Genomic DNA, 25,116 nt, shown 5'->3' with positions numbered 1-25,116 from the left:
ATGACTTTTCTAATTTATTTGAAGACTTAAGGCATGATTTGTTGGAAATAGTTCAGACTGTTTATGAAATGCTTTAGAAAAAAAATCATTTTGTAAAAGGCATTATGAAAATAAAGTGGTGTGAAATTTTCATGATGAAAATACATTCTGCATTAAAGGGTAAATAAATTTTCCAAAAAAGGTCCTTAATTGCTACAAAAAAATATATATATATATCATACATGAAATAAAATCAAACTTCATCAAATGGCATCAGAAGAAAAAAAGTCTTTTTATGCATATTTTTCGGGGCTTGGTTCAAGTATCTGTTTATGGCACAATCATCAAGCTATAGAGGTACAGCACAATTTATTGTCAGTTTTTTTATTTATTTATTTGCCTTTTAACAAGCTGTGGTGTATAAATGTTCTTTTTTAACAAAGTGATACTATTGGCAAGGTTTGCTCTTTTTTTGTGTGTAGTTTGTCTTGTACAAAAGCATCTAAGATGTCCTAAAGTGTCAAACACGTCACACTCAAATAATTCCAACTACGACATACAAAAAAGTAGTTAAAAACATACAGTATATCAAAATCTGCATGCAAAAGCAGAAAAGGTGCCCCTCTTTTCTGTTTCAAATTTTAAAGTGAATTATGATTTTTTTTTCCAGTGCATATCTATTTATTGCATTTAGGTGAAATAAATAGTCGCAATTATGGAGCTGAGCAGTTATAATCTAGAGAGAAGACCGAAACGCCACTTCAGTGAAATTCTTTCATAGTTTTATATTTATGCAGCTTAACAATCAAATATCATTAGAAATTAACTACAACTTTATAAACGCATAGTACAATACGCTTCAGATGTAGGTAACGGCTAGGAAGAGGAAAACTTTATGGCATTTTAGAAAAATGAGGAAAAAGTCAATTAGTCAGTAAATATATTACCCTTTTTGGGTTTATATGTGACCTTGAAAGTTTGCAAAGGATTTTTATGTTGACCAATCATAATTTGTCTGCACAGATCCAAAAAAAAAAAAAAAAGCCAAAAAAAAAAAAAAATGCCAAAAAAAAAAGAAGACAAAAACAGACCAAATGTTTGAAATGGTATTTAAATCTTTAATATCACATTATTGTGGATTGGGTCGTAAATACTGATGATCAATTTTGAAATAGTTGGCAGATTTTGAATGCAGACAAATGAGAAATCAATTAAATCTGAAAAAACAAACAAAAACAACAAAGAAATAGTAATAAAAAATAATACTGCTTTATTACGTGGACAAAAATGCATACTGCACGTGTGCTGAATGCGGAGGAGAAGCCTCATGTCAAATCAAAAAGATAATCCAGCCTGATATGAAGAACTATTGCATGATGACAGCAAAAATATGCCTGCAAATCAGATTCCAAGCAGTGCCAAATTTATGCCTTCACTTTAAAATAGTGACAGAAAATATATAAAGAAACTAAAAGATCTTTGCTCAATAAGTCATAATAGAGGCATAAGGCCTTTGAAAATATGCTACATAGCCCCTCCCCCTATCAGGAATGTACTACCAAAATACAGTATGTCCCTTTACAACCAGTGACTTGCCAAAAATTCTAATTTAGAAATAAAAACAGTTGGAATTTTCCACATCCATATTTGTACAATGTGCTGTGCTTTTTGCAGCTACGTCACGTTGATCTGATTTTGTTTGCGTACAGAAAAAAACTAAAACAAAAAAACAAAAAAACAGCTTGAGTGAGGCAGGACTGCAGTCCAAGCAGCAGGGCCCCGGCCTAGGGGGCGGGGCCCGTTTTGCGTTGCAGATCGAGCGCATCACATGCATTCGAACTCGTCGATGCGCTGTTTGGTGTTGCCCGACCGGATCTGTCTGAGGGTCTTGTACTTGTCGCGCCCGGCTTTCATGTTCTCCGCATGGATCATGTCGTTCACCGTCTTCTTGGTGTCGTCTCGGGCGTTGGCCAGCTCTGAGCTCAGAGCCTAAGGGGGGAAAAAAACAACAAAAAACACATTTGACACAGCAAAATATGAAAAATAAATAAATAATACCGTAGCAAATAAAGGCTGGATGTGTTTTAATTTGATCCAAACTATTGGAACAAATTAAAACATTTGATCCAAGTACGAACAACCAATCAGTAGGAGGTATAAACCAAGCCTTACAAGTAGATGTTTCTGCAGACGCTCGTTCTTCTCGGCTTCGGTCATTCGCTCCTCTTCGCTGCGGTCCTTGTACGTAGCCGCAGACGTGAACTCGGCGCTAGCCTCGGCGCTGCTCTCGTCATTCTCGTCATGCTCATTCTCGGCGTTGAGTGGCTCCTGGACATGGGCCGCCATCACTTTGTTCTTAAGCTCTTCTTTGGTCTTCTCCAGGTCCTCCTGCACTGTGGTGGCCTGAGGGTGACAAGAAATGATAAGAGGCCGGTCTGGTCATTATTTATGGCCCTATAAAACAGAGTTTGCTTTCTTTGTGTGCTTATGTCTGCATATGGGAGGGTATCTAAGGAAAAAGGAATGCAACATGAGCCGATAGTGGTGCCAGCAACAGAGATCGGAATGTCTGAATGCTCAAAAACTGCACAACATGGAAACTTGGCACAACCGTTAAGATGTTAAACAGGATTTCCAGCATTTAAAAAGAACTTTAGTCACACTAACAGGAAATCACCAATAGCCCTGGCTGGGCTTGTTTTTGATCATAATGAAACCCAAGGGGAACCTGGGAGCTTTCAGCACACAGCACACAAAGACAATCTGAAAACTAGATTTATTACATTTTAACCTCCATTTACTTATTTTTAAACATGCAAGTTGAGACAATTTAGAAGCAGAGTATTTTCACCTCTTTTTATTTCCTCTAAATCGTGTTTAAAACCAGGTTAAACCACTCTAAATGACAATTCATCTCTAGGCGTGTAGCAAGATGACAACTTGCGATTTTAAATGACCACAATGACCACAGTATTTCTTGTCGACGTTACGTCCAGCTAATAAAGCGCTAGCTAGCTGACTGCTGTTAGCATGTTACTTCCTCTGCTGCAGGGTAAGCTATTATTACGAGCCTGAGATAAAAAAAAAAAAAGTGACTGCTTTGAACTCCACACTGTTTGTCTATGTTTGAGACAGGAAGTAGTTCTTAAGTTGCCTAGCAACATCTTGTCATCAGGGTGGTTGATAGGATCTATTAATCTGAAAGTCCTACTTTCAGATTCTCTGAAAAAGTAACACTGACATCATAAGAATGGTGCCTAATTCTTAGAATATGAAAAATTATGAATAAGAATGGTGCCTAACTCTTATGAATAAGAATAATTATGAATAAGAATGGTGGCTAAATATCATTCTTATGATGGCTAACAGTTAGCTGCTAACAGAAGTAAAGTTAGCAAGACTGGGCTGCATTTAATCTCTTTAGTTCATCTACAGATCAACATGTAGTTGACTTTTCTTAAAACACAGTTTGAGATTCTATGTCTGAAAATAATGAAGATTTTTTTAAGCTAGGCAAGTTTTAAAAACCTGACCTAAAGATTTCGCTCTAATTACAAATGAAATCCAAAGTTTCAAGGGGTTCTGTGTAAACTGGTTCTCCCAAATTACTGCTGAAATCTCATCTTGTTCTTCTGAGCTGGATGTATCATTACATATACGACACATAACAAGAAAATCATTGTTTTCCACTGAAAGGTTGGTCGGTAGGAAAACGCCACACTACTGCCTTCTCACTTCTCGCCACATGGTGGCTCTAGAGTACATGGTTTTTTTTTTTGCTCAATAGTAAGAGGCATTGAAGGAAAAAATCAACACGGCTTGCTCTTAATTCCTCATTAATATGTTTCTTATGCTTACTTTCACACATAAATATGACTGTATTGCATAAAAATGAAAAGAGTTATGCATATCTGCTGTCCTCATCAGTCAGGACACAAATCTCACTGCACAGACACTTTCAAGTCACACAGATTAAAGCTACATGAATAATGTCTGGCAATGTGCTAAGGCCTGTCACGATAACAGATTCTGCTGGATGCTAAATTGTCGATGTCCCCGTGGGCAAGGCACTTAACCCCAAGTTGCCTACCGATCTCCGTATCATCGGTGAATGCAAGTGTGAGCGTTAGTGAGAGCAAACGGGTGAATGTTGCTCTAATCTAAAGAGATTTGAGTGATCAAAATGGAAAAGGAAAAGTAATTAATTAATATCATTATAAATGAATTATGAAGTTCCTGTAAACAAAAAATAACAAACCAGGTCTCCACACTTTGCCGTATAAACGTGACATTTTTCCCCAACAGTATGGGAAACATGGGCTCAACCGAGACCAGAACACGTGTTCAGTATCTTTTTGTCCAACTAAGATCAGCAAGTTGAGATATTATAAATGTTGGAACGTAAAACACAACATTTTTCAAAGGGAAATTTGCCACCCGACACCTGTAGAGCTGTGTATCCTATGAAGTCAAATGTGTGGAAGAAAAGAAGCAGAAAGAAGCACACCTTCTGCTGCCACTCATTTGCCTCTTCTTCTTTCTTCTTCTTAGCATCCTCCAGGAGAGAGATCTTTGAAGTCAGCTCAGCCAACTCTGTGGCCTAAAAACGGTAAAGAAAAAAAATCTTATGGCAGCTGAAATCATTAGCAGATTGTTTTAGACATCACACCACCATGTCTGTCGTAACGGACCAGGTGCTCTTGGTTCTTCATCTGGTTCTCTGACTGCTGCAGCAGTGCCATCTTGGCTTCCTCGGCTCCCTTCAGCTCAGACTCCAGACGTTCGGCCTCCTCCTGAGAACGCTTCCTCTCCTGCTCCAGCTCCAGAGCCCTCTGAGTCTGCTCCTCCAGCTCTGTGCACATAATCAAAATTAATGGCAACAACAATCTAAAGCAAGCATTGCTTTATTGATTGTAGAGCAGGAGTCTGCAACGGCAAGTCTTCGAGGAGCAGAGGAAGTAATTCTGATGCCGGTGTATTGAACCAGGGATGCATCTAAAAGTTGCAGGAGACCAGTCCTTGCGGACAAGTCTTAAATATACTTAAAACTTTTGAGTAAGTTTTACTTGGTTGCTGAAATGTTCCCCACCTTGTTGGGCTTTTTTGGTCTGATCTTCAATCTGCTTCAATTTCTCCATCAGCTCCTCCTTCTCTTTCTCAATCTTTTCCTTCTCTTTTTCTGCAACCTCTCTTTTCCTCTTTTCGTTCTCCAACAGAGCCCTAAGGGGGGGAAAAAAGGAGAAGGTATGTCAGATTGTTCACCGTAGTTTTCAACTTAAATACATACATTGAACAGAGACTTTGGACTTTGGAAACTGGGATATTATTTATTTCTGTTGTCAAATTCCACCATATATTTGTCCGTTGGTACCTCTCCATCTTTTTGTGGTTCTTCTCCTCCCGAGCCTGCGCCTTCATCTGCTGTACCTCGATGGTGTCGGGTTTGCGGCGGCGCATGTACAGCTCATGGTTGCCCATGCACAGAGCCAGGATGCGTTTGTTGATGCGCAGCCTCGGAGCGTAGAATACAAAGTCCTGCAGTTTAAGTACAATTAAAGATTTTTTTTTTTTTTGCAAAATGTCAAATGAAAAATACATTTTAATATTATTTACACTAAAACATACTGGTGCTTTCTTGTCAATTGGTTTGATGACAAACTTCTTGTCGTTGAAGGAAATGTTCCTAATTTCACTCCAAGGAAATCCAATTTTGGGCGTCATTCTGTTAAAGGTGGAAAGACGTAATTAGTTATTTATTCATTTAGTAATGTACAAATTATTCAGACAACAAAAATACAGAGTTGGTAAATTTTTGGGCTTAAAATCCAATAAATAAACCAGGATCATTGCTAGGGATAACTAAATGCACAATTTCTTGTTTTTCTTTTAAAAAAAAAAAAGTCTCACAGTTTGAGCACATTAAATGTGGAGTCCCCCAAGGCGTTGTGTTAGGCCCTAAACTCTATATCAAACATTTCATTTTACTCTGTTTAGGGAGCAAATCTCAAATAATAAAACAGAATTTACATGAATTTATGTCATATTGTAGTAGCATAATTTCTAGCTGAAAAACGTCGCCATTAAATTTGGTACATTTACTAGATGGAGAAAAATAAGCAGATCCAGAAATTGCTGCAAGAAAATAACTTTTTTTTCCATAAGTATCAGTAAGCACAGTCAGATTAAAAATTTTAAAGTTGAAAAACTGGAATAGTGTCAACAATTTTCCACAGAAAACTGCGGCAAAGAGTGGCATCTAACAGTTTTCATAAACTGTTAGTCAATATCTTCATGCAAACCTGCTGTTTGTTGCATGGAAAAAAGCCTTCTTTGTCCTAACAAGACAAACCTACAAGGACTTTTCCTGAAGCAGCCGAGCTTTGGTCTGATGGGAATAAAGCTGATTGTTCCACCAACCACAATCCCCAAACATAAATCTTTTAGAAAAACTTTGAGGTTTCCTTTCCAGTGTATGCTCCAACCTTGAAAAATGCTACTCAAAAGAAAAAAAAAAAACTACTTATTTTCACAGGGGTGCAATTAATCTGAATGAAAAATCTCCTATTTGCTGTTTTTTTTCTTTTAGAACAAATAAAACCTAAACCAAGACAATGACTTACTTATCATTCTGTTCATAAATGTTGAGACCCAGAGCATCCACTCCCAGAAACAGCTCAGTTCCTTTCTTGTTCTTGATGTTGAAGTAGTTGACTCCATACATCTCCAGGTCCTGGGCGATCTTCAGGTACTCCATCATGGATTCCTCCCTGCAAACACATGACTGTCAGCTCTCAGTTGGACCCTGATCAGCAGTCTGAGCTTAAGCTATAAGCCTCCAGTCGAAGGTAAAACGACAGAGGTAACATTTCTTTCACTTTGAAAAGGTTTTACTAACCAAAGGCACAAAACTGGCGAAACAATGTGCAGAAGAACTGCATTTAGAAGAAGAAGCTGAAGCAAGAGTGAGTCACCTCATCATGCCCTTGTGTTCTTCATGCCACACTTGAATCCTCTCCTCCCACTGCTCTTTGTTGAGTTTGTGCTGATCCAGTACTCTAGGAACATGGGACACAACCGTGCGTCATTCGGAGCGCTAAGATCAACAGCCAGACAAACGCGACGACGGGAGAGGAAGGATAAAAGCAGCGCTACCTCTGAGGGAGCAGGTTTTCACTGCTCAGGTAGCCCGACGTGTGCACCTCCTTGTTGTAGTCGCCGAACTTGGCCTGCACGGCGTAGGAGGCCAGGAGCACCGCCGTCTCCGGGGGGCAGTAGATGTCGTCGTTTAGGATCGCCTCCTTCACCTGCAGGAAGAAGAGCCGCTGTGTGGCATCCTGGATCAGCTCCTCCGTTACGTCCTCAGGAAAGAACTTGGCACGGAACTTGAAAAAGAGCGGGTTTTCCTTTCTCACATCCTGGGCTGTCACCTGAAACACAAGACGAGGTCAGAGGTGAAGGGTTTACAACTAAGGATAGCATAAAGAAGAAGAAGAAGAAAAAAATGAAGAGCTGAATGAAGAGCTCACCTTCTTATTGAGCTTCAGCCAGGTAGAGAAACCCTTTGTATCCTGGTACTGGAGTCCAAAGTACCAAACCTCTCTTAGTCCAATGGTCTTTACCACCTTAAAATGTAAAAAAATAAATAAATAAATGGATCATTTGTCTACAAGCCGTCACTGAATACGTTTTTCTCTAAATGATTCAGTTTCCTACCACATGCAAAAACATATAAATGTTTGTTTAAACTGATTGTAGGTCGTAGTATTCGTACTCATACAGGTTCTGTGATGGACTAGCGACCTACCAAGAATGTACCGAACACTTCAGCACATCAGGCCCAAAGAGGATGAATAAAATAAACACGCTTTGGTTCGCCTGTTCTCTGACTTGATATGCAAGTAGCTATACAGCCAATCAGATGGTAGCAGTGCAGTGCACTTAGGAATCTAGTGATCAACCAAGTTCATTCAAGGCACACAGAGAAGCATCTCTGTGCGCACAACACATCAAACCTCGAAGCACGCAGGCAAAAATAAATGCTTTGAAAAAGGGAATCTATTGTTATTGAATGATGCTTCCTTTGGGCAGCAATGAGTTGTTTAAACAAAAGATTTTCATCACATTTTTTTTTTATAAATAACTAAATTAATATCAATAAATCAAGATTGTAATGAGTAGATTCGCTGGAAGCAAAAATATTCAACATTATTTTCACTGTGACCCACTAGAGGTTAAAATTAGGCTTAGATGTGACCTGATTAATAATACGTATTCACTGCAGCTGTGTATAAATGTCATTCAAATTTTGAGCAAACTATTAAACTGTTACAAAATACCAAAAAAAATGAAAATGCAAAATTTACATTCAGTGGTTTTGAGCAAATCAACCAGACGATGCAAAGTGTAATTTTGCCAGGTACTGATGCTATGAAGGGCTGCAGCAAATAGGAAGCAAAGGTTGCAAAGTAGCATAGACCACACATCTCAGAAACATGGCGAGAGGTTTTCCAGGAGTTGTACTTTTGGCGATGTTGCATGCTGAGATGTAGAGAAATAAATGCAATTCTACATCGAGTTATGGAAATATCTGGGAAGACAACTGATCAGTTACGTGAGGTAAATTTTCACTGCGTTAGAACATATTTGGTAATTGTGCTTCCGTCTACCCTTTGGTGCATTAATCATTTTTCCAAAAAGCCCAAAACCACCTCAAGAGAGCATGAAAACTATTTTTGAGAAATTAAGGAAATTATTTCAAATTTTGCCATTCCTGTCAACCTTTTCTAATGCAATACTTCAAAATGCACACTAAAAAATGTTGATGGAAACACAATTTGTGGCATACAAGTATAACCAGTCACACATTAACAGAGTATAGTAAGTAAGTCAGTTTGTATCATACCTGGTCAAAGAGTTGCTTCCCCGTTGTGCTGGGCTGAATGGCAAACTCCAGTTCAGCATCCATCGTGATAACACGCACACTGACCTGATTGAACAGAGAAAATATAAGAAAAAATATCTACATATTCATATAGGTAACCCAAACATCACTCTTTACAGATTTAAATCATTTTACCCATAAGAACATGTAGGTTAGCAAAGGTTAGCAACTGATAGTGTAAGAGTTGAGCAACTCCATTGCCATCACAGCCATTCGGCTTGACGAAGTGAGTCATCGGTGCAGACAGAGCATCTGCTTACCATATCATGAGAATCATGAGATTAGGTTATGCTATAACCTGAGATTGCTATCAAATTTAATAGCATTTCTACAAACTTCTACTATATGTTCATGTACGATGCTTTGCTCTCTTAAAGCCAGTTCAAAAGTTAGTTGGTACATGTGGCTGCTTAGAGATCCTCGCATTTCACAGGACAAACCGTAGAACTGAATGTTCATGAAGACAACAAAAATATGAGCGTGGTTCCATGATTTATGGAACCTTTTGACACTGTGGTTATTCTAAGGTGTCCATTTTAATATTGGTCCTGCTCTTTTTAGCTACTAAATTCAACAAAGAGAAAAATCAACTCCATTCATACAAATTAAAACAATAAAATTGTTATCTAATGCAGGCAACATGTGTACTGTTTATAAGTTTTTAGTAAAAATCTGAAAATCCCTTCTAGGAATTAATTGCTGGCATTTTGTGATTAAATTTAACCTGTCTGTCACGAGAGGACCCAAATTTGGGTCCTCTCGTGACAGGGGTGTCAAACTCCAGTCCTCAAGGGCCTCTGTCCTGCAACTTCTAGATGTGCCTCTGCTGCACCACACCTGAAAAGAATAATTAGGTCATTAGCAAGGCTCAGGAGAACCGATCTACACAGGGAGGAGGTAATTAAGCCATTTCATTCCACTGTTTTTTACCTGTGGCACATCTAAACACTGCAGGACAGCGGCCCTTGAGGACTGGAGTTTGACACCCCTGTCATTGTGAGACCAACAGGTTAAAACATGTTGTAGTAAACATAGAATGTAAAAACTCCTGGTGGACTTTTACCCACTTGTGGTGGGCATCCAACTGGAATTAAGGCCCTGTGCAACTTTTAACCTAAATAAACAGAAGAAAAGGATCTCTGTCTTTGTGTCAACAGCTTAAATAAAGCTCTGGAAAAAATTAAGAGACCACTTAAAATGATTAGTTTTTCTGATTTTGCTTTTTATAGGTATATGTTTGAGTAAAATTAACATTGTTCTTTTATTCCATGAACTAAAAGAACAACATTCCAAGCAAAAATGTTGCATTTATTATCAGGAAATGAAAAATGGTCAAAATCATGAAAAAGATACAGTGCTTTCAGACCTCGGATAATGCACAGAAAACAAACTCATGTTCATTTAGAAACCATAATGCTAATGTTTTAACCCAGCAAGAGTCCAGAAATCACTATTTGGTGAAAAAACCTTGATGTTTTCAATGGGGTTCAACCCAGTATTCTTTTTTTTTTCCTCAGAGCTGTATACTATTAAAAAAATGTTAAGCTGTATAATCCTGGAGATAGAAATAGGTTTTATTTAAAACAGAAACACTGTACTCATAGGAAGCCATCTAATTATGCATTACTTAAAAACAAACAAAAAAACATTGTAGTCCAAACAAAGCTGCCACCACCATACCAATTCTGTATTGTTTTACAGAGTGAAATTTATTGAAAACCCTGCCTCATGCTTCCACACTGCGCTGATGGTCTCTGCCAGTCTGGCTTCGAGTGTAGAAGTTATCTACAGGAAGTAACCACATCCTCTGGAGGCTGGGCCGTGTGAGGCAAGACGGCTAAACACTGATGTCTCATGAGAGTCGTCTACATCCTGTCATGTATCAAAAAAGCCAGCACGCTGCTAAACTTTCTGCTCTACTAAGGCCAAACATGAGCACAGTTATTATCGATTGATTATCTCTTCAGGGAGCAAATTCTATAGTTCAGATAGTTTTTTTCGTTTTTACACATGGCCAACATTTGGATGTGCTTATCTAACCTCTTAGTCTCTCTCAGAAAGGTCACCCAGAGTCAAAAATGATTTGGTGCTTAGTAAGCTGACTCTGTTGCTTTCTCTGTCAAAGAAGACTTAAACAGCAGCACGCATCCCTATTGGGAAATAACTGTGCAGGCAGAGGCCCACGCCTGCCCTGAACAACAATGGTGTGCATTATTTCCCAGTTGCGGGGCCTCGATTAGAGTTGCGTTCTTTCCCAACCATGTCAGCAAGACCCCATTTTACTGCTCAGGACACTTTCTCCTCTGCCACTTCCTGTCATCCGCTGTAGTTAAAGACTCCGAAGTGAAGCCTTCGAGCTGAGTCTGTTCTCTGAGTCAACAGTCAGATGAAGTAATTTATTTGTAGAAACATTTAGCCAATCCCTCTGAACATGGCGGAACACCTTTCAGTTTGTTTTTTTTTTGGTTTAGAGCAGATAAGAGTTCAGCTCTGGTGGTGATCGAGAGGTTTCATTTCCGGAGTGAGAATGGTTAATCTTGCATGAAAAGGGAACTACGCATCTAAATTTTCTGCCTGCTTAGGGTGTGTCTCTTATGGCCTGAACTCAAAAACACTTCAGAAGCTATTATTAGTACCCAGTTGAAAAAACACCACCCTCAGGTCCATGAGTTAAGTTTCTCTGGCTTCTCTTTTTTGCTGTTTCCTTCATTGAATCAAGTTATATTTGATCATTGACTTGTTACTGGCTTGTGTAGCTTCTGTCAAGGTTCCTTAAGCATCCTGAATGGCATCAGCTGTATTTGTTCCATGCTGCATGCCATGCTTTTTGCTTTTAGCATTTTACAACCAATGTATCCTACCAACACTGGCAGCATTTGAATCACTGCTGGCATATTTTTTTTTTTACAATATTGGCTGTTAATTGCCAACAAAAAGCAGCAAACTTACAGCTTTTGAAGCAACAGTTCATGGGGGAAAGTTTTTTAATTTCCTCTGACTGCTAGTTGTTCTTCAGTGCTAATGCTAGCTAGCTGCAACAAGTACATTTTCAGTTTCCTTTAAGACTTACATATCTCTGTCCTACTCTATTACAGTGCTTCAGTTAACATTTTTGTTAGCATTAGTGCATTAGTAAGTACATAGCAGCTTGACACTTAAGTATAAATTGTCACGGCTATATACTTAAGCTTTGCTAATGGCTAGCATGCTAAAATGCACAGAATTAAAATGAAAATGTTTAAACGGCATCTGCTATTGTTAGGGCTGAAGTTTTATTTCATCATTGTCACACAGGCAGTTAGGAAAAATATGGTTACAGCTGTCCATTTTTATTATACCCTCATTGTACAATATTAAAATTCAAACAAATTAACAGTTTTGAAGAGCAACATATCCATTGGAGGGCAACTGACAATATTTTTTTAAATTTGGAATTCGACTCGTCTTATAGCCTTGTTCACATTTTGAAAAAAGAGAAAAGTTGAAATAATAAACAAAACCATGTCAACAGCAGAGAAAGGAGTGCCCAGAAACATTAGCAAAACCAATGATTTAACCAAGCGGGTGCCAGTGGCAGCCATGACCAACCCTATACATTTTCAAAATCCATCATGTCAAACCGTTTATGGACCATAACAATTATTGATATAAATTGTAAGATAAAAAAACAGAGTAGACCTATAACAGAGTTGTAAGGAGGTAGAGAGGGGTTCTTTCTGATATAGACAAAATTTTCACTCATCCCCAATAAGACAGATGTCAGGAACTACACTAAACCACCTTAAAATACAAGGATTTTTCTAATCAAATCACATTCCTTTTGACCTGCCCACACAGCAGATGTTCTGGGATTCTGTGAAGAGTAAAAAAAATGTTGTTGGAATGCTGGGGTTCTGATAGGAGGAAGAGGAGGAACACGAATGAGTCAAGTTCATGTGAAGGTGAACAGCGGAAAATACCCCCAGTCGCACTGCCAGGAAGAGGAAGAGAAACTACTGAAAGAAACCGGATGGTTTAACGATGAAGAGCAGAGCAAAAAACTCTGATACAAGATGTCCTTTGATTGAACAGTACATCCAAGTTTTTCAAAGCAAAAACACTCTGAAGATTAACATTTATTCTGCACACTTAGTATCCTTGCAGTCAGTTGCCCATGATGCATTCTCCACAGCGTTATCTCCCCGTAAGGTTCGCAACCACAACCCTTTCAACTCAAGCCAAGTCAACACATAAGATAACAGCAGGAGCCTTTGGAAAACAAGAAGAAACCAATCTGTTCATTGACTGCAGCGACTGGTGACGGGTGAGAAACGTGGATAAGTCAAACAAGGTCCACTTAACTCCAGCAGCTCCTAAACAGTAGGACTCCTTGATAACCAGATAGTCCACTTGATTTCAGCTTGAATAAATTAAAAAAATGTGTGTGTCTTATCTCATCCAGTGAAGTGAAATGGTTATTTTAAAATGTTAGCTCAAGATGTTTAACATCTCAGCCAGGAAGTGGGAGTCAAGTGAAGGTATAGAAATAACCTGAAATGACACACAACTATTAACTTCAATATTTACAGCAAACCAACAGAGAAAACCACTGATGGGAAAAAAAAAAAACCACAGTTCAGTCTGTAGTCGGTTAATATGTCAATCAGTAGAGTTAATTAGTCTTACACTGCTGCACGAGAGTGGGGGGAAAATCTGATGGTTTAGTTTAAACTGAGTGACAGGAAGATGGTCGGTGAGAGAAAAGGATGAGGTTTCCGCCAAGGCAGGGGACCAAACGGCAGCGCAACTGCTTCACAATATCACCGCAAGCACTGAAAAACTAAGCTGTCGCTGACGATAAAATCTAAAATCACAGTGCATCTTCAGATACTGTTGTTCATCTGGTAACTTGTTACTGTAGTAGTGATGTGCTTGTTATTGGGATGGACCGATAATCGCTGGTTGGTCCTAATCACCGAAACTGTCAACGCACCTTTCCAAAGTGCTAACCTTTTGCTTAGCAACAGTGAAGATTCAACTTTAGCTACCGTGTTACCCCGATAGTAAGACACCCCCGATTGTAAGACGTATCGGGGGTTTCAGGGGGGTCGGCTAATATAAGCCGTACCCCGAAAGACATATGTCTTACTTTCGGGGAAACACCTCTCATCTAGCTGCGCGCCGCCTCCTGCCCACGTCCGCACCGTCCCCCTCTCCATACGTCGCCGCGTCTGCCACCTGCCTCTGATCTTAATGAGCGCCGCCTCCTGCCCACTTCCGCGCCGCCCCCCCTCCATACGTCACCGCGTCTTCCGCCTCCGTCTGATCCAAATGAGCGCCGCCTCCTGCCCACGCCTGCGCCGTCCCCCTCTCCATACGTCACCGCGCCGTCCCCCTCTCCATACGTCACCGCGCCGTCCCCTGCACTTGTCACTGCCGTTAATTTTATGGTTAAAACAAAAAATTCGACAATTTTTTTCCAATATAAGACATACCCCGAAAGTAAGACAGTGGGCCTTTTGGGGATAAAAAGAAAGTAAGACACTGTCTTACTTTCGGGGAAACACGGTATTTAGCCATCACTGAACTCAGAGGAAGACCTTGAGGTGTAAAAAGCATTGCATAAGTAAACTATTTCATGTCAACAAAAGTTACATGCTTTCTGTTGCTGCAACAACTGGAAGCTAGACAGCAGTGGGTACATACTGGTCACTTCACTGCGACTTTATACACTTGCAACTTTTCCATGTATGAAAAGAAGTCGCTGAACCAGAGTCGCACCACTAAGGCTGAATGAATTGCAGCAGATTTTCTCCGTTTTCTCCCTTGCAAGCTTCCAACTCATAAGTCGTGGAACATGCAGAGGTTTGGAGATCTCAGAGGTAACGTAAGGCACTGCATCTTCTAAACAGAACGCTTACAGAATCATGTTTATAGTAAGCAAAGTTAACTGTGGGTGGGCAATGAGTATTTAATACTTAAAAACTGAATTATCATGAAAACAATCAGCTTTAAGTAATGTTTGCAAACCCCATCTATCTATCGTCTTGTGTTTATCCAAGATGGGGATTTAAGGGATGGAAACCACCTCAGTGACGTCCTCCAGCTCACTCTGGGGACGTCAGACAGGATAAATAATCCCTTCAGGTACTTCTGGGTTTTCCCCAGGTTCTCCTCCCAGTGGGATGGGCCTGAAAATCCTCCAAAGGGATGGACCCAAAAGGGGAATTAAGACTAGATGCCTGAACTACCTCTATCTACTCCTTTTGATGCAGAGCAGCAGCAGCTCTACTACTCTGCTGTACTCCTCCCATAAAAAAACAGATCAATTTAAAAGGAAAATTAGATATATTTAAAAGTAGGATTAAATTAAATTAATATTTGCATTACTTAATGTAATCGTGTACTGAAACAACCCATTTGATAGTAGGTATGTTTTATTTTTAGAACAGTTTTTGTGTTTATAAGACTGACTCAATGTATCACCTAAATCACATAACAAATAATCACTAATAATTATTTCATATCACCAAAACTTAACGTAAAAAGCACGCCTCCCTAACATAACACCTAAAAAGCACTCAAAAATGTCAACTCTAAATAGTTTTAAAATGGCAAAACAAACCCAGTCTTACAGTGACTGTTCTCTCACACGGTGCGACGTCCTAAATAATTGATAAATGATGATTCACAGCAGGCAGGCTACAAAAATATTTCCAGTACTGTTCTTATATCGTTTTAAATCAAAGAGAGGAAACAGAAGGGGCTAAAATTAGAACCGACAGCTCAAAGCTTTTCCAAAGAAAATACTGGAAATTGGCCACAAAACTGTGATGTCAGTCCATACCTATGTTTAATTATTTCCAAATTGACACTGTAAAAAAATAAGCAGTTTTAATTTTAATGGTGTGATTTTTATAAGTGCTAAATTTTCATTACGTCTTTATTCATTTTCACCTGCTCCACTCCCTAAAGCTTGCTTAGATTCGTCTATGATTCAGCAGTAAAGCTCCTTCCTGTCTCTAGTTCGGTTGTGTCATAATGTCAAATACTTTGATTTAGCAGGTCTGGAGGGCATAAACTCATACTAATCACGTCTCTGGTTTGTATAATTAGCAACATACTGAATACAGCAGATGTCATTCTATAGTGGTGAAGGTTCCTTACAGAGCAGCTGAGACACTTTCACTACAAAAGAGACCTAAACAATCACGGTTCATTACAAAGTGTCACTGCAACATCTATATATATCATATATTGTACTATGAACCAATAAGATCACCTCAGTTAAAAATAAACATGGCTTTTTATGCTGTATAGAAAAAGTTAACTCAACCACGCATAACTGTACTTACTCTCAGAAATGTGACGTTCTCACAGCTTTCCAGCAGAAAACATAAAGACTCCACAGCTTTTGATTACATTTTGTCCACCAATTTTACTTCTACTAAGTCCTAATCTCCTCAGTTATGTGCACTACAGAGCCATTTAATCTCCTGCTCGCATACCTCCAGCTCTTTCCATTCACCACGTCTCCATAGACACACTTTTTAAAGGAATGGGCGCTCCAAAAACTGGCAAACATCTACGACATACGGGCTTAAAACGGTAAGTCATGCTCTGTGTTGAGTGCTATAATAACAGTAAAAGTGTTTTTTCTGTGGTTGTTTATGGAGCGTGTTATGGAGCAAACATCAGATTTTATTGTGGGGGAAAAAAGGAAAGCATACCGATTTTAAAAAGATGAATCTTCTAGACTAAGCTCTTAAGCACTAAAAGAATCTGTTTCAATATTTATGGAAAATATGTGACAACGTGAATCGGAGTTCCTTAACTCTTTTGAATTATACAGTAGTTGTTCAACACCGTTAAGTATAGCCTTTCAGTGCAATCACTGTAATAAAACACAGAATTAGGTCATAAAATTTGACAAAGTAGGAACTTTTGTGCTTGTTGTACTGCAGAAAATACAATCTGAAGTGGGGCCTGGCATCTGAGGACCACGCGGGGGGAAGCAGGGTGGAGAACAGGCAGACCGTGATGTGAAAGTCCATATAAGGCTACAGGCGAGGAAATTACCAGAAAGGAACTGATGTAAGTGCAGAAACCTTGAGTCTCAACATCACTTCCTTGGGAAATTGAAGCACTGCCACGAGCAGTCCAGCAAACACAGACTTTTTCAAACAACGAATGCTTTTGTGAAACATCTTGATTTCTAGAGTTACTTAAACACCGAGTTTAAAAAAACTACTGGGATTAACCTGTTTATTTTCAGTGAGAATCTTAACTTTCACTGGCTTCATGACATCTGCTGAATACATGCATCTAACTTCCTTTTCTTTATTCACCTCGTCAGCTTAATATTTACATGCCGGTTTCACAGAGTGTCACAAAAAGCTGATCGAAGTCGGAGCTAAATCCTCTTCATGGATCTGCAGAAATGAAAACTCAACCCCCCCTTCACATCCGCCTAACTTTTAGTTTTAATTAAACCACAAACCCACACAACTCTTTAATTTAGGAAAATCCTGCTGCTTCCTCTTTAACATCCATTATGTCCTGCTCTAGTTTCCCCTTTCTGCCACTTTATTGCATACACCCTGCAGTTTCTGTATCACAGCTGCACTTGCTCTGCGCTCATGAACTAAGTGAGCTGCCAAATAGCAGCTATGGTAGCTAGCCATAAACTCTAAACCAGGTTAAAACAGCTGTCAGGAAGTAACTAAACGTGAAAATAGGGTTAGCGCTTCTCTGCTTTTGCGTGTGAAACGGCTCACACAAAATGACTGTGAAAATATTCTGTTTTGAAAACAGCTTTATTTTGACTGCTGATAAATATCATCAGCATCAAAACTCGCAGGTATCCGCTTTCACAGCTTAGGCACCAGTGGATAAAAATAACTGTGCAAAACTGATGTCAGAGGCAACAACGCCTAACATTTTATTCTGGGTAGCAAATGGTGGGGGCAAAAAAATGCAGAGGAAGTTCTGGCAGAAACAATGCTACAGGAAGAGAGCAGGTACAGGAGTTGGAGCCATTTGTACTGGAAATCTGCTTGGAAGTGTTTCAGGTTTTCTTTTTTTTTAATGAAATCGAATGAGAAATGCAGCAGTTAAAACTGCTGAAAGTACTCACTTTACATGTGGGCCTGTTTCAAATAATGAGGAAACCAAGGTGTTAACTATTGTGTTTCAACAACGCCTAAATGTTCCGCTGCAGCATTTAAAGTCATTCTAATGAGACGATACAGGAAGTGCAGCGGTGATTCGAGTTTTCTCATCCTCTACCTGTTGCTGCTCACTGTCGGCCAAATGGCTGAAACAGCACTAATGCATAAGGAATGAATGGTTTGCCTGTTAAGCAGCAGACTGTAGGGTAGCTACTGAGGTAAATTAACCTACTAATATCACCTTATTCCACTGGTGCGACTCTAAATGGAGCTAGTAGTTAAAGCTAGCTAGCTAGCTAGCTAGCTTTAACAGGTCTATTTTATATCTGTGCTTTAGTCTTTGGATGTAAAGAACTTGAGATGATATTAATATAAATGCATAAACTAATGTAATATACAAGCAGCAATAGGAAAAACGATTTTCTGTTTAAAATAAAGTAAGTTGAATCATGTAAAACGTTTGTTTTAACTCTGAGATACCATGTTTTTTTGTTTTACACAGGCTTATTCTTGGAGACCCAAAAACTTACAACTAAACATGGGCCAGTAAGAGATCCTCACAGTGTAATGACCTGGAGTAAGACTAGCAAGGTTTCACTGTATCAAAGTATTCACTGAAAAGATTTAAAACAAAAATGTATAAAAGTGATATAGTTGCCACTAGAATACCATAAAACAGCAGCTGTTATGATGAAGATTTCTATATTGTGGTATTCATATGGCTCAGAATGTTAAATCTTTTTCATGTTTGTGTTGAGTAACACAATTGATATCAGTAGGTTAATTAGTTGGGCTGTCTGCTCTGGTAGCCTGCAGTCAGTACCTAGAACACTTGTAGCTTGTCACTTAGATTCCTCACCATGACTGTTTTCTTCTGACTGCTAATGCTCTCAAAATAACCAAATTTGTATTTCTTGTAAGCAAGAGGAAAGTGTGGCATCCTTCTTTTAGCAAGCTAAATGGCAGTGCGCAGCAACATGTGAGAGAGGGCAGCACATGCTTTGCTACCTTTTAAACTCTTGGAATACTTTGATTCCGGTAACCAGCCAATGAAAAGTGTCTAAACCTTCTTTCAGCCACCTGGCCAGAAGTGTGCAGAAGCAAGTTAAATTGCAGGAATGGTTTCGAAAGTGTAACTATGGTAATTTGATTCATGTGACCAACCCATGCCAAATTCAAACTCTGTTACATATAACAAAACGTATAATCTGGACAATGAACTGGAAGCCTCAACGTCCCCGTAGGCTGATCATCTTCATCTCATTGGTCATGCCTTATCAGTTGAGTCCTCCCTTAAAACTGACTGTGAATTTGAATATTTCCTTTCATCCTCTTAAAAGTTTTTTTTTGTTTTTTTTGTTTTTTACTGAGTCAAGTCCAACAGTTGAAATGAATGGTAAACTAGAAATCACAATAATCTGCGTCCCCCAGTGATAAAGAGGCATTGCCATTGTGTTCCCCCCTTTTCTTTGTCCAGAACATGACCAGCACCAACAACAGATTTCCAGGGCTTCGGTTCTTCACTCTCAGCTCATCATTCACAGCCCTAAATGTATGGTTTCCCCAACTCTACACATAGGTAATCTCCCCTTTTGGTCGCCCCCGGATTTTGGGCAGCACAGCTGGCCAGAGTGACAGTTCAAATCCCTCCTTGTTGGAGCAGCCTAAATAAAGAGGCCTTGGAAAAAGAAAGGCTAGCTCAGCTCGGCTCGGCTCGGCGAAAGCAGCAGGCCACACTTCCGCCGAAAACTCCCCAGAAAAGAGAGCGGAATATCTCGGTCTGCGTGAGTGGAGATGAGCTTACATCGAGGCGTTTAAGTGAAGTTTGAAGAGCAAACGGCGGGCTGATGGGGTTTGATTCAAAGGCGCTAATTTTAGTGAGCCGAGGGGCGGCAGCGCGCAAGCGCACACAGTTAACGGAAAGACAGCAGCGACCCTCCGCTGAGTTTCAAAGGATGCTTGCTATAAAACACCTCTAACTTCTCACTAACTCACTTCTGTATGATCACGGATTAGCAGGATAACGCAGTTCCTCTTATCGTATTAGGAAATAACAAAACAGAAAATTGTGAAGTTAAAATATTACAACAATTCTGGCAGTGTTCGCTCTTACCGTTTTCGGCATCTTTCCCGTCTTTTTTGTCTTCTGCACAGATTTTCCTTAAACTTGTTAAATCAGCTGACTAGTTGGGAAAACTTTTTCCCATCAGAACAACGGCACCAAGTAAACGCCCTCCCGGGTCGATGATACTTTTTGCTACACTACAAAAAGCTTCTCTCTTTTTTTTCCGTTTCAAAGCTGCGCTCCAGGGAGGGTTTCTCTTTGTTTCGCCTTAAAGTGAAGCGGAGTGGGAGCTTGATTTCCTGCTAACGGTACCCCTGCTGCAAAAAAAAAAAAAAAAAAAAACACCCAGAGCGATGACAGGACAGCAGCCAGCCAGACAGAGGCTCAGAGACGGGGCTCAGGCCAGCAACTGACTCCGCCTGCGGCAGCCGCATCATCATGACTGTACACCGGTTCAAGATTAAAAAAAAAAAAAAAGAGGGGAAAAAAGAGTTATTTTAGCAGACATGGTCAGTATTGCTCAAATGTTGCATCAGTTAGGACTCTGGGGGAAATTACGGGGATACAGACATGCGGGCTGTTAATAATGCAGGAGCGGTGCTATGATCTAAAACATAGGGGGAGCTAAACCCAGCTCTGATTTTTTTTTTTTTTTTTTTTTTTTTCATTTTTTTACTGTCTGACATTTAATCAAACTAAAGATATTCTAATGCAAGCTTATTATGTAGGTAACTATAACTTCTAAGAAATGAGTGAAGGAAAAGTTCAATTGTTCTGGAATTAATAGAAATAATTTTGGTTGGTAATTTTGTCCTGAAGCAGGAAAAGTGTCCTGTGATTTATTTATTTATCTTTTGTCTTCTTATTTTCTATTTTATTATTATAACACCTAAATCACACTGTTTGCTATTATGACAAGAAATTAGTCCCAATATCAGGAAGTGAATTATTGACCTCCATAAGTCTGGTTCATTCTTTGATACAATTTCCAGATACCTGAAGATTCCACGTTCAGGAAGAATGGGCCAGAAGAACTCCAGCAAACTGTGGTGAGAAGCTCAAGAAATTTGTTTTAAACACAAAATCAAATGAAATTTGTTTATTGGAAACTCTTGTTAATTTCATAAATGTCTCTTTTAGAAATTGTTGAGATTCTGTTTATTTTATTATAGTGTTTTTGTCTCTTTAATTAGACATTAGAGATTAGACAGAGTGATTGATGATAAATAATCCTTGATTATGTGTAATTCGGTCATTACTAAAATCCTATTTTTCATCTGTTAGTCCCTGCTGAAGTTATGATAAGGGAGCTCCCTGACAAGGAAGACTCCTCCAGATTATTTTCTAATAGATGTGAGAGATTGTTTAGAAGCCAATTAATATATAAGACTGATATAATTCTTGATACATTAACACAGTTTAACATTGCCGAAGTCTCCAAGGTCTATCCGTGTGTTAGCATTTGATTTTTAACCTGTGAACAAACCATTCTGGATTTTTTTTTTTTTTATGAATTATGAATCTCAAACAATTGAGATTTACAAATGCTTGTAAAATCTCACTTGCCTAATTGTGCATTATTTTAAACAAAGTTTTTTTGTTTGTTTGTTTGTTTGTTTGTTTGTTTGTTTGTTTTGGTTGGATATCCGTTGACTGTAATTCTGTCTCCACCTTCGTCCAATTGATTCCTATGAAATATGAGAAATTATAATCCCTGGCCAAAACAAGTTACTTCTAAATGTTGCTTTCTGATGAGATTATTGGATTCTTATTTATAGGATTCATATAAGAAACATTTCCAAACACAAGACATAGATTATCATAAGATTTCTTTAGTAATTTGTGGTTGAAGTGGGCATAACAAGAAAAAACCTGAAAAAATATGGAATAAGAGGGAAATCACTTTGGACATTTATTTCTATTAATTTTCTGATTACTTTTTTAAAACTAAAAGTGTAAAATATTACATTTTTGTCTCATCTTCTTTGACCTTTGACTTAGTTCATTCCATTGTTTTCTATCTTCACACCTATTTTGTAAGTTAATGAGGCATCTTCTGACTTTCTGCCACAGGAACTAATTAGCACCTTTTCAGGAGTTATTTTACATTAGCGACGCTAATTTAGCGTTGCTTTCTTTTAACATTGTCCTCGCTGGAAAAAATTATGACTGAGAGTCATTTATGAATTTTACCGCCACCTGTCAGCGCATGTTGGTTCTCCAGCTTTGGAGGTTCTTTTTAGTGGGAATTTCTAACTTAAATTTGTTCAGTTTTAATCAGATAGTTTAGCTAAATTCTGAAATATTGTACTTTTATTTTTTTTATGTATGCTATCAGATGTATTTGTGGTAAGTTCTTTAGGCTTCTCCGGTTTGAGATTTTGGTCACTATTTTAATCATTTATTTCTGGCCATTATTACCAGTTAGAATCTCTGAATCTGAAGGTCTACAGGGCGATCTCACCTCTTCAGCAGCCTGAGCCTGCAGACGATACACCGCCGCCGCTGCTGCAGCTGGAGAAAGCTGCACGGCTGTAACTCGATGCAAGCTTGCCACGCCCTGGACAGTTTAGGGTTTCATATGTTTTGATGTCGAAGCTTCTGTCACTTTTGGTTAAATGCTGGCGTTCCAGGACATGATTCAAGAGGAGCCACCAAAACTTTACTGGGATTTTATCTGAAACCATAGCTCTGGTTACATAGAGTCAGATGGTCAATATTGAATTTTTTGTGACTTCATGTGAGTTTGTTGTAGATATAATTAAGGATGAACATGTGAAAAAGCACCGTATATGTATTTTTAAATGTGGTGGAAACCATGTGAAAATATGTGGTATCATAAAACTCTGTGAGCATGCCAGGCAACCTAAGTTGTTTGTCTTTACTAATTGAAATAATTCATAATTCATAATAATTTATGTTCACCAGACATAACATCAATCTTCTTCCATGATTTTCTCAGTTCCAAAACCTAAATCCTTTGGAAAACATGAGGTTAAATTGGAAGGAAGAGAAAATCCAGAACTTTGGAGATCGAGCAAGCAGGAATAGCTACAATTCCACCATTTTGTGTGCTTTTTTCAGTCTTATAAAAATTAAAAAAAATAAAATAAATAAATAAATAAAAAATCCAAAAAGAAGTGATTAGCAGCAAAAGTAAAAGTATTAATTTTTGTTCAAATTTTACTTGTCGACCATACAACATTCTGCATGCTGTGTCCAGTGCATGTTTGCAGTTAATTATATGCCTGTTAAATGTAAAATCTTCCAGTACGGTGAGGACAGACTGTAAAGGGCAATCCCAGGAATGTCAGAACATTATTTACTGAACTGCAGCTGGATCAGCAGGACTCAAACGTCTTGCCCCCCTCGGGCTCTCACAATCACGAGAGTCAGAAACTGCAGGCCAACTGAGACTTTCTCTGAATGACTCATCAAAACCCCACCGAACAGAGACAACACCGGCACTCCCGTTCCACTCCCCCCGACACTACTGTGGAAAACACCAGTAGCTACATGAATGAGTCTCTGCAGACTGACTGGTGTGCAGCATTGCGTTCTAGTGTTGACTCATGCTTCCTCTCCCAGGGCGAGATGACCTCCCACCGTCTCGGTTCACCTGAATAACCACCGTGCTGCTCTCACATCTTCATCAAGATAATGTGCTCTCTCCACGGTCAAGGTCGAGGCCATCGTTACTGCACGTCCCCTTGAAGGGAGACGGACATTGCTGAGTATATCTAATCATCCTTTTAACTGAGGAAGCTCTTAGCTGGAGACAGCACATGAGTTCAGCTCTTTGTCAAGTTGTAGATTATGCATGTGCACACCAAAAGAAATTTTAAAAAAATATATTTGGTTTGATTTTGTTCTTTGGTAGAAATTGACCATACAAAAATAAGGAAAAGGATTAGGGCCACTGAAAAAATAAAAAAGAATTCTGACTTAGAATGATCAAATTTAAGGCATATTAAGGCCAGCTAAATTTTTTTTTTAATTAATTTGACATTTTAAGGCCCTCGTTTTAGAATTCAGGGATGCGTGGCCGTGGACACCCTGATCTTCTTAAATAAAGGTTAAATGTAGGATGACATAAACATAAATTTCTGTGTCAGATTTTCTTTTATTGAAGTCAATTCCAGGTGCTGCTGTTACAGCTATCCACCAGCAGATGGCACATCAGTTCTTTCACATGAAACCAAAATTGTCAATGTATTTTATTGTTTTTTTTTTTTTTTTAATTATGGGCCAAAACAAAATAAAAAGCAGGGAATGTAACAAAAATTATTCACAACTTTAACTCATTATCAGCAGTTTGATGACTGAAACTTGGACACTATTTGGTATCTGAGTAGGACAATTATCCCAAAACATTAAAGCTGATTTTGGTATTGAAACACAACAAACCAATTGAAAGTATGTGGACTAAGAAGAAGACTGGTAAAATATCCAGCCAGGATTATACCAAAGCCTTTGTTGTTGTTTTTTTAATGTAGACTTTTTCCAAAATTAGTGCAGTCTATATATATGTATACATTTAAGCATGTGTGGAAATACGGAAAAGGATTAGGACCCCTGGAAAAAAAATATATATATATATCTTTCATCCTCTGAGCTCGGGTCCTCTACCAGAGGCCTGAGAGCTTGAGGGTTCTCCTCCAGTATCTTGGCTGTGCCTAGAACTGCACATTTCTGGACTGAGATGTCTGATGTTGTTCCTGGGATCTGTTTGAGCCACTGCTCCAGTTTGGGGGTGACTGCCCCGAGGGCCCCGATGACCACAGGCACCACTGTGGTCTTCACCTTCCAGGCCTTCTCCAGTTCCTCTCTGAGGCCCTGGTATTTCTCCAGGGCCTCAGAGATATATATATCTCTGATCTGTCTGCCTATCTATCTATCTATCTATCTATCTATCTATCTATCTATCTATCTATCTATCTATCTATCTATTTATTCCATTGAAGGCCATTGCGTGGCCTTCA

At 38.9% G+C, this 25,116-nt stretch overlaps 1 protein-coding gene and 1 long non-coding RNA gene across 4 annotated transcripts; one reads left to right on the top strand and one right to left on the bottom strand.

Moving 5' to 3' along the window:
- Window positions 1-20,497, bottom strand: LOC103133954 (moesin-like). 3 transcript variants are annotated; one of them, XM_007545966.2, is made up of 13 exons: window positions 20,183-20,497; window positions 8,882-8,965; window positions 7,506-7,601; window positions 7,132-7,406; window positions 6,951-7,034; window positions 6,600-6,746; window positions 5,605-5,701; window positions 5,351-5,514; window positions 5,069-5,199; window positions 4,671-4,831; window positions 4,487-4,579; window positions 2,152-2,382; window positions 1-1,968 (listed from the first exon to the last, which is right to left on the bottom strand). In XM_007545966.2, exons 1-13 carry the CDS (start codon window positions 20,192-20,194, stop codon window positions 1,804-1,806), a joined length of 1,740 nt encoding a protein of 579 aa, XP_007546028.1. In that variant the 5' UTR covers window positions 20,195-20,497; the 3' UTR covers window positions 1-1,803. The 3 variants fall into 3 exon arrangements, with proteins under 3 accessions (XP_007546028.1, XP_016523830.1, XP_016523831.1); XM_016668344.1 differs by lacking the exon at window positions 20,183-20,497 and adding an exon at window positions 16,255-16,278; XM_016668345.1 differs by lacking the exons at window positions 7,132-7,406; window positions 7,506-7,601; window positions 20,183-20,497 and having other exon boundaries at window positions 8,882-8,940.
- LOC107835585 (uncharacterized) lies at window positions 16,371-24,025 on the top strand. Its single transcript, XR_001661383.1, has 3 exons — window positions 16,371-16,507; window positions 16,864-16,993; window positions 21,127-24,025. It is a non-coding gene; the product is annotated as an uncharacterized LOC107835585 (long non-coding RNA).
- The last annotated feature ends 1,091 nt before the right edge of the window (window positions 24,026-25,116 follow it).

This window comes from Poecilia formosa, unplaced genomic scaffold (genome assembly GCF_000485575.1).
Source record: "Poecilia formosa unplaced genomic scaffold, Poecilia_formosa-5.1.2 Scaffold14, whole genome shotgun sequence".
NCBI classification, from domain to species: Eukaryota; Metazoa; Chordata; class Actinopteri; order Cyprinodontiformes; family Poeciliidae; genus Poecilia; species Poecilia formosa.
The sequence above is the reverse complement of the archived record's forward strand: the minus strand, read 5'-3'. Positions and strand labels throughout refer to the sequence as shown.

Coding starts and splice junctions, on each gene's coding strand:
- LOC103133954 (XM_007545966.2), bottom strand. Junction 6,747..6,950: donor GAACACAAGGGCATGATGAG/GTGACTCACTCT, acceptor ATGTGTTTGCAG/GGAGGAATCCATGATGGAGT. Junction 4,580..4,670: donor TGAAGAACCAAGAGCACCTG/GTCCGTTACGAC, acceptor TACCGTTTTTAG/GCCACAGAGTTGGCTGAGCT.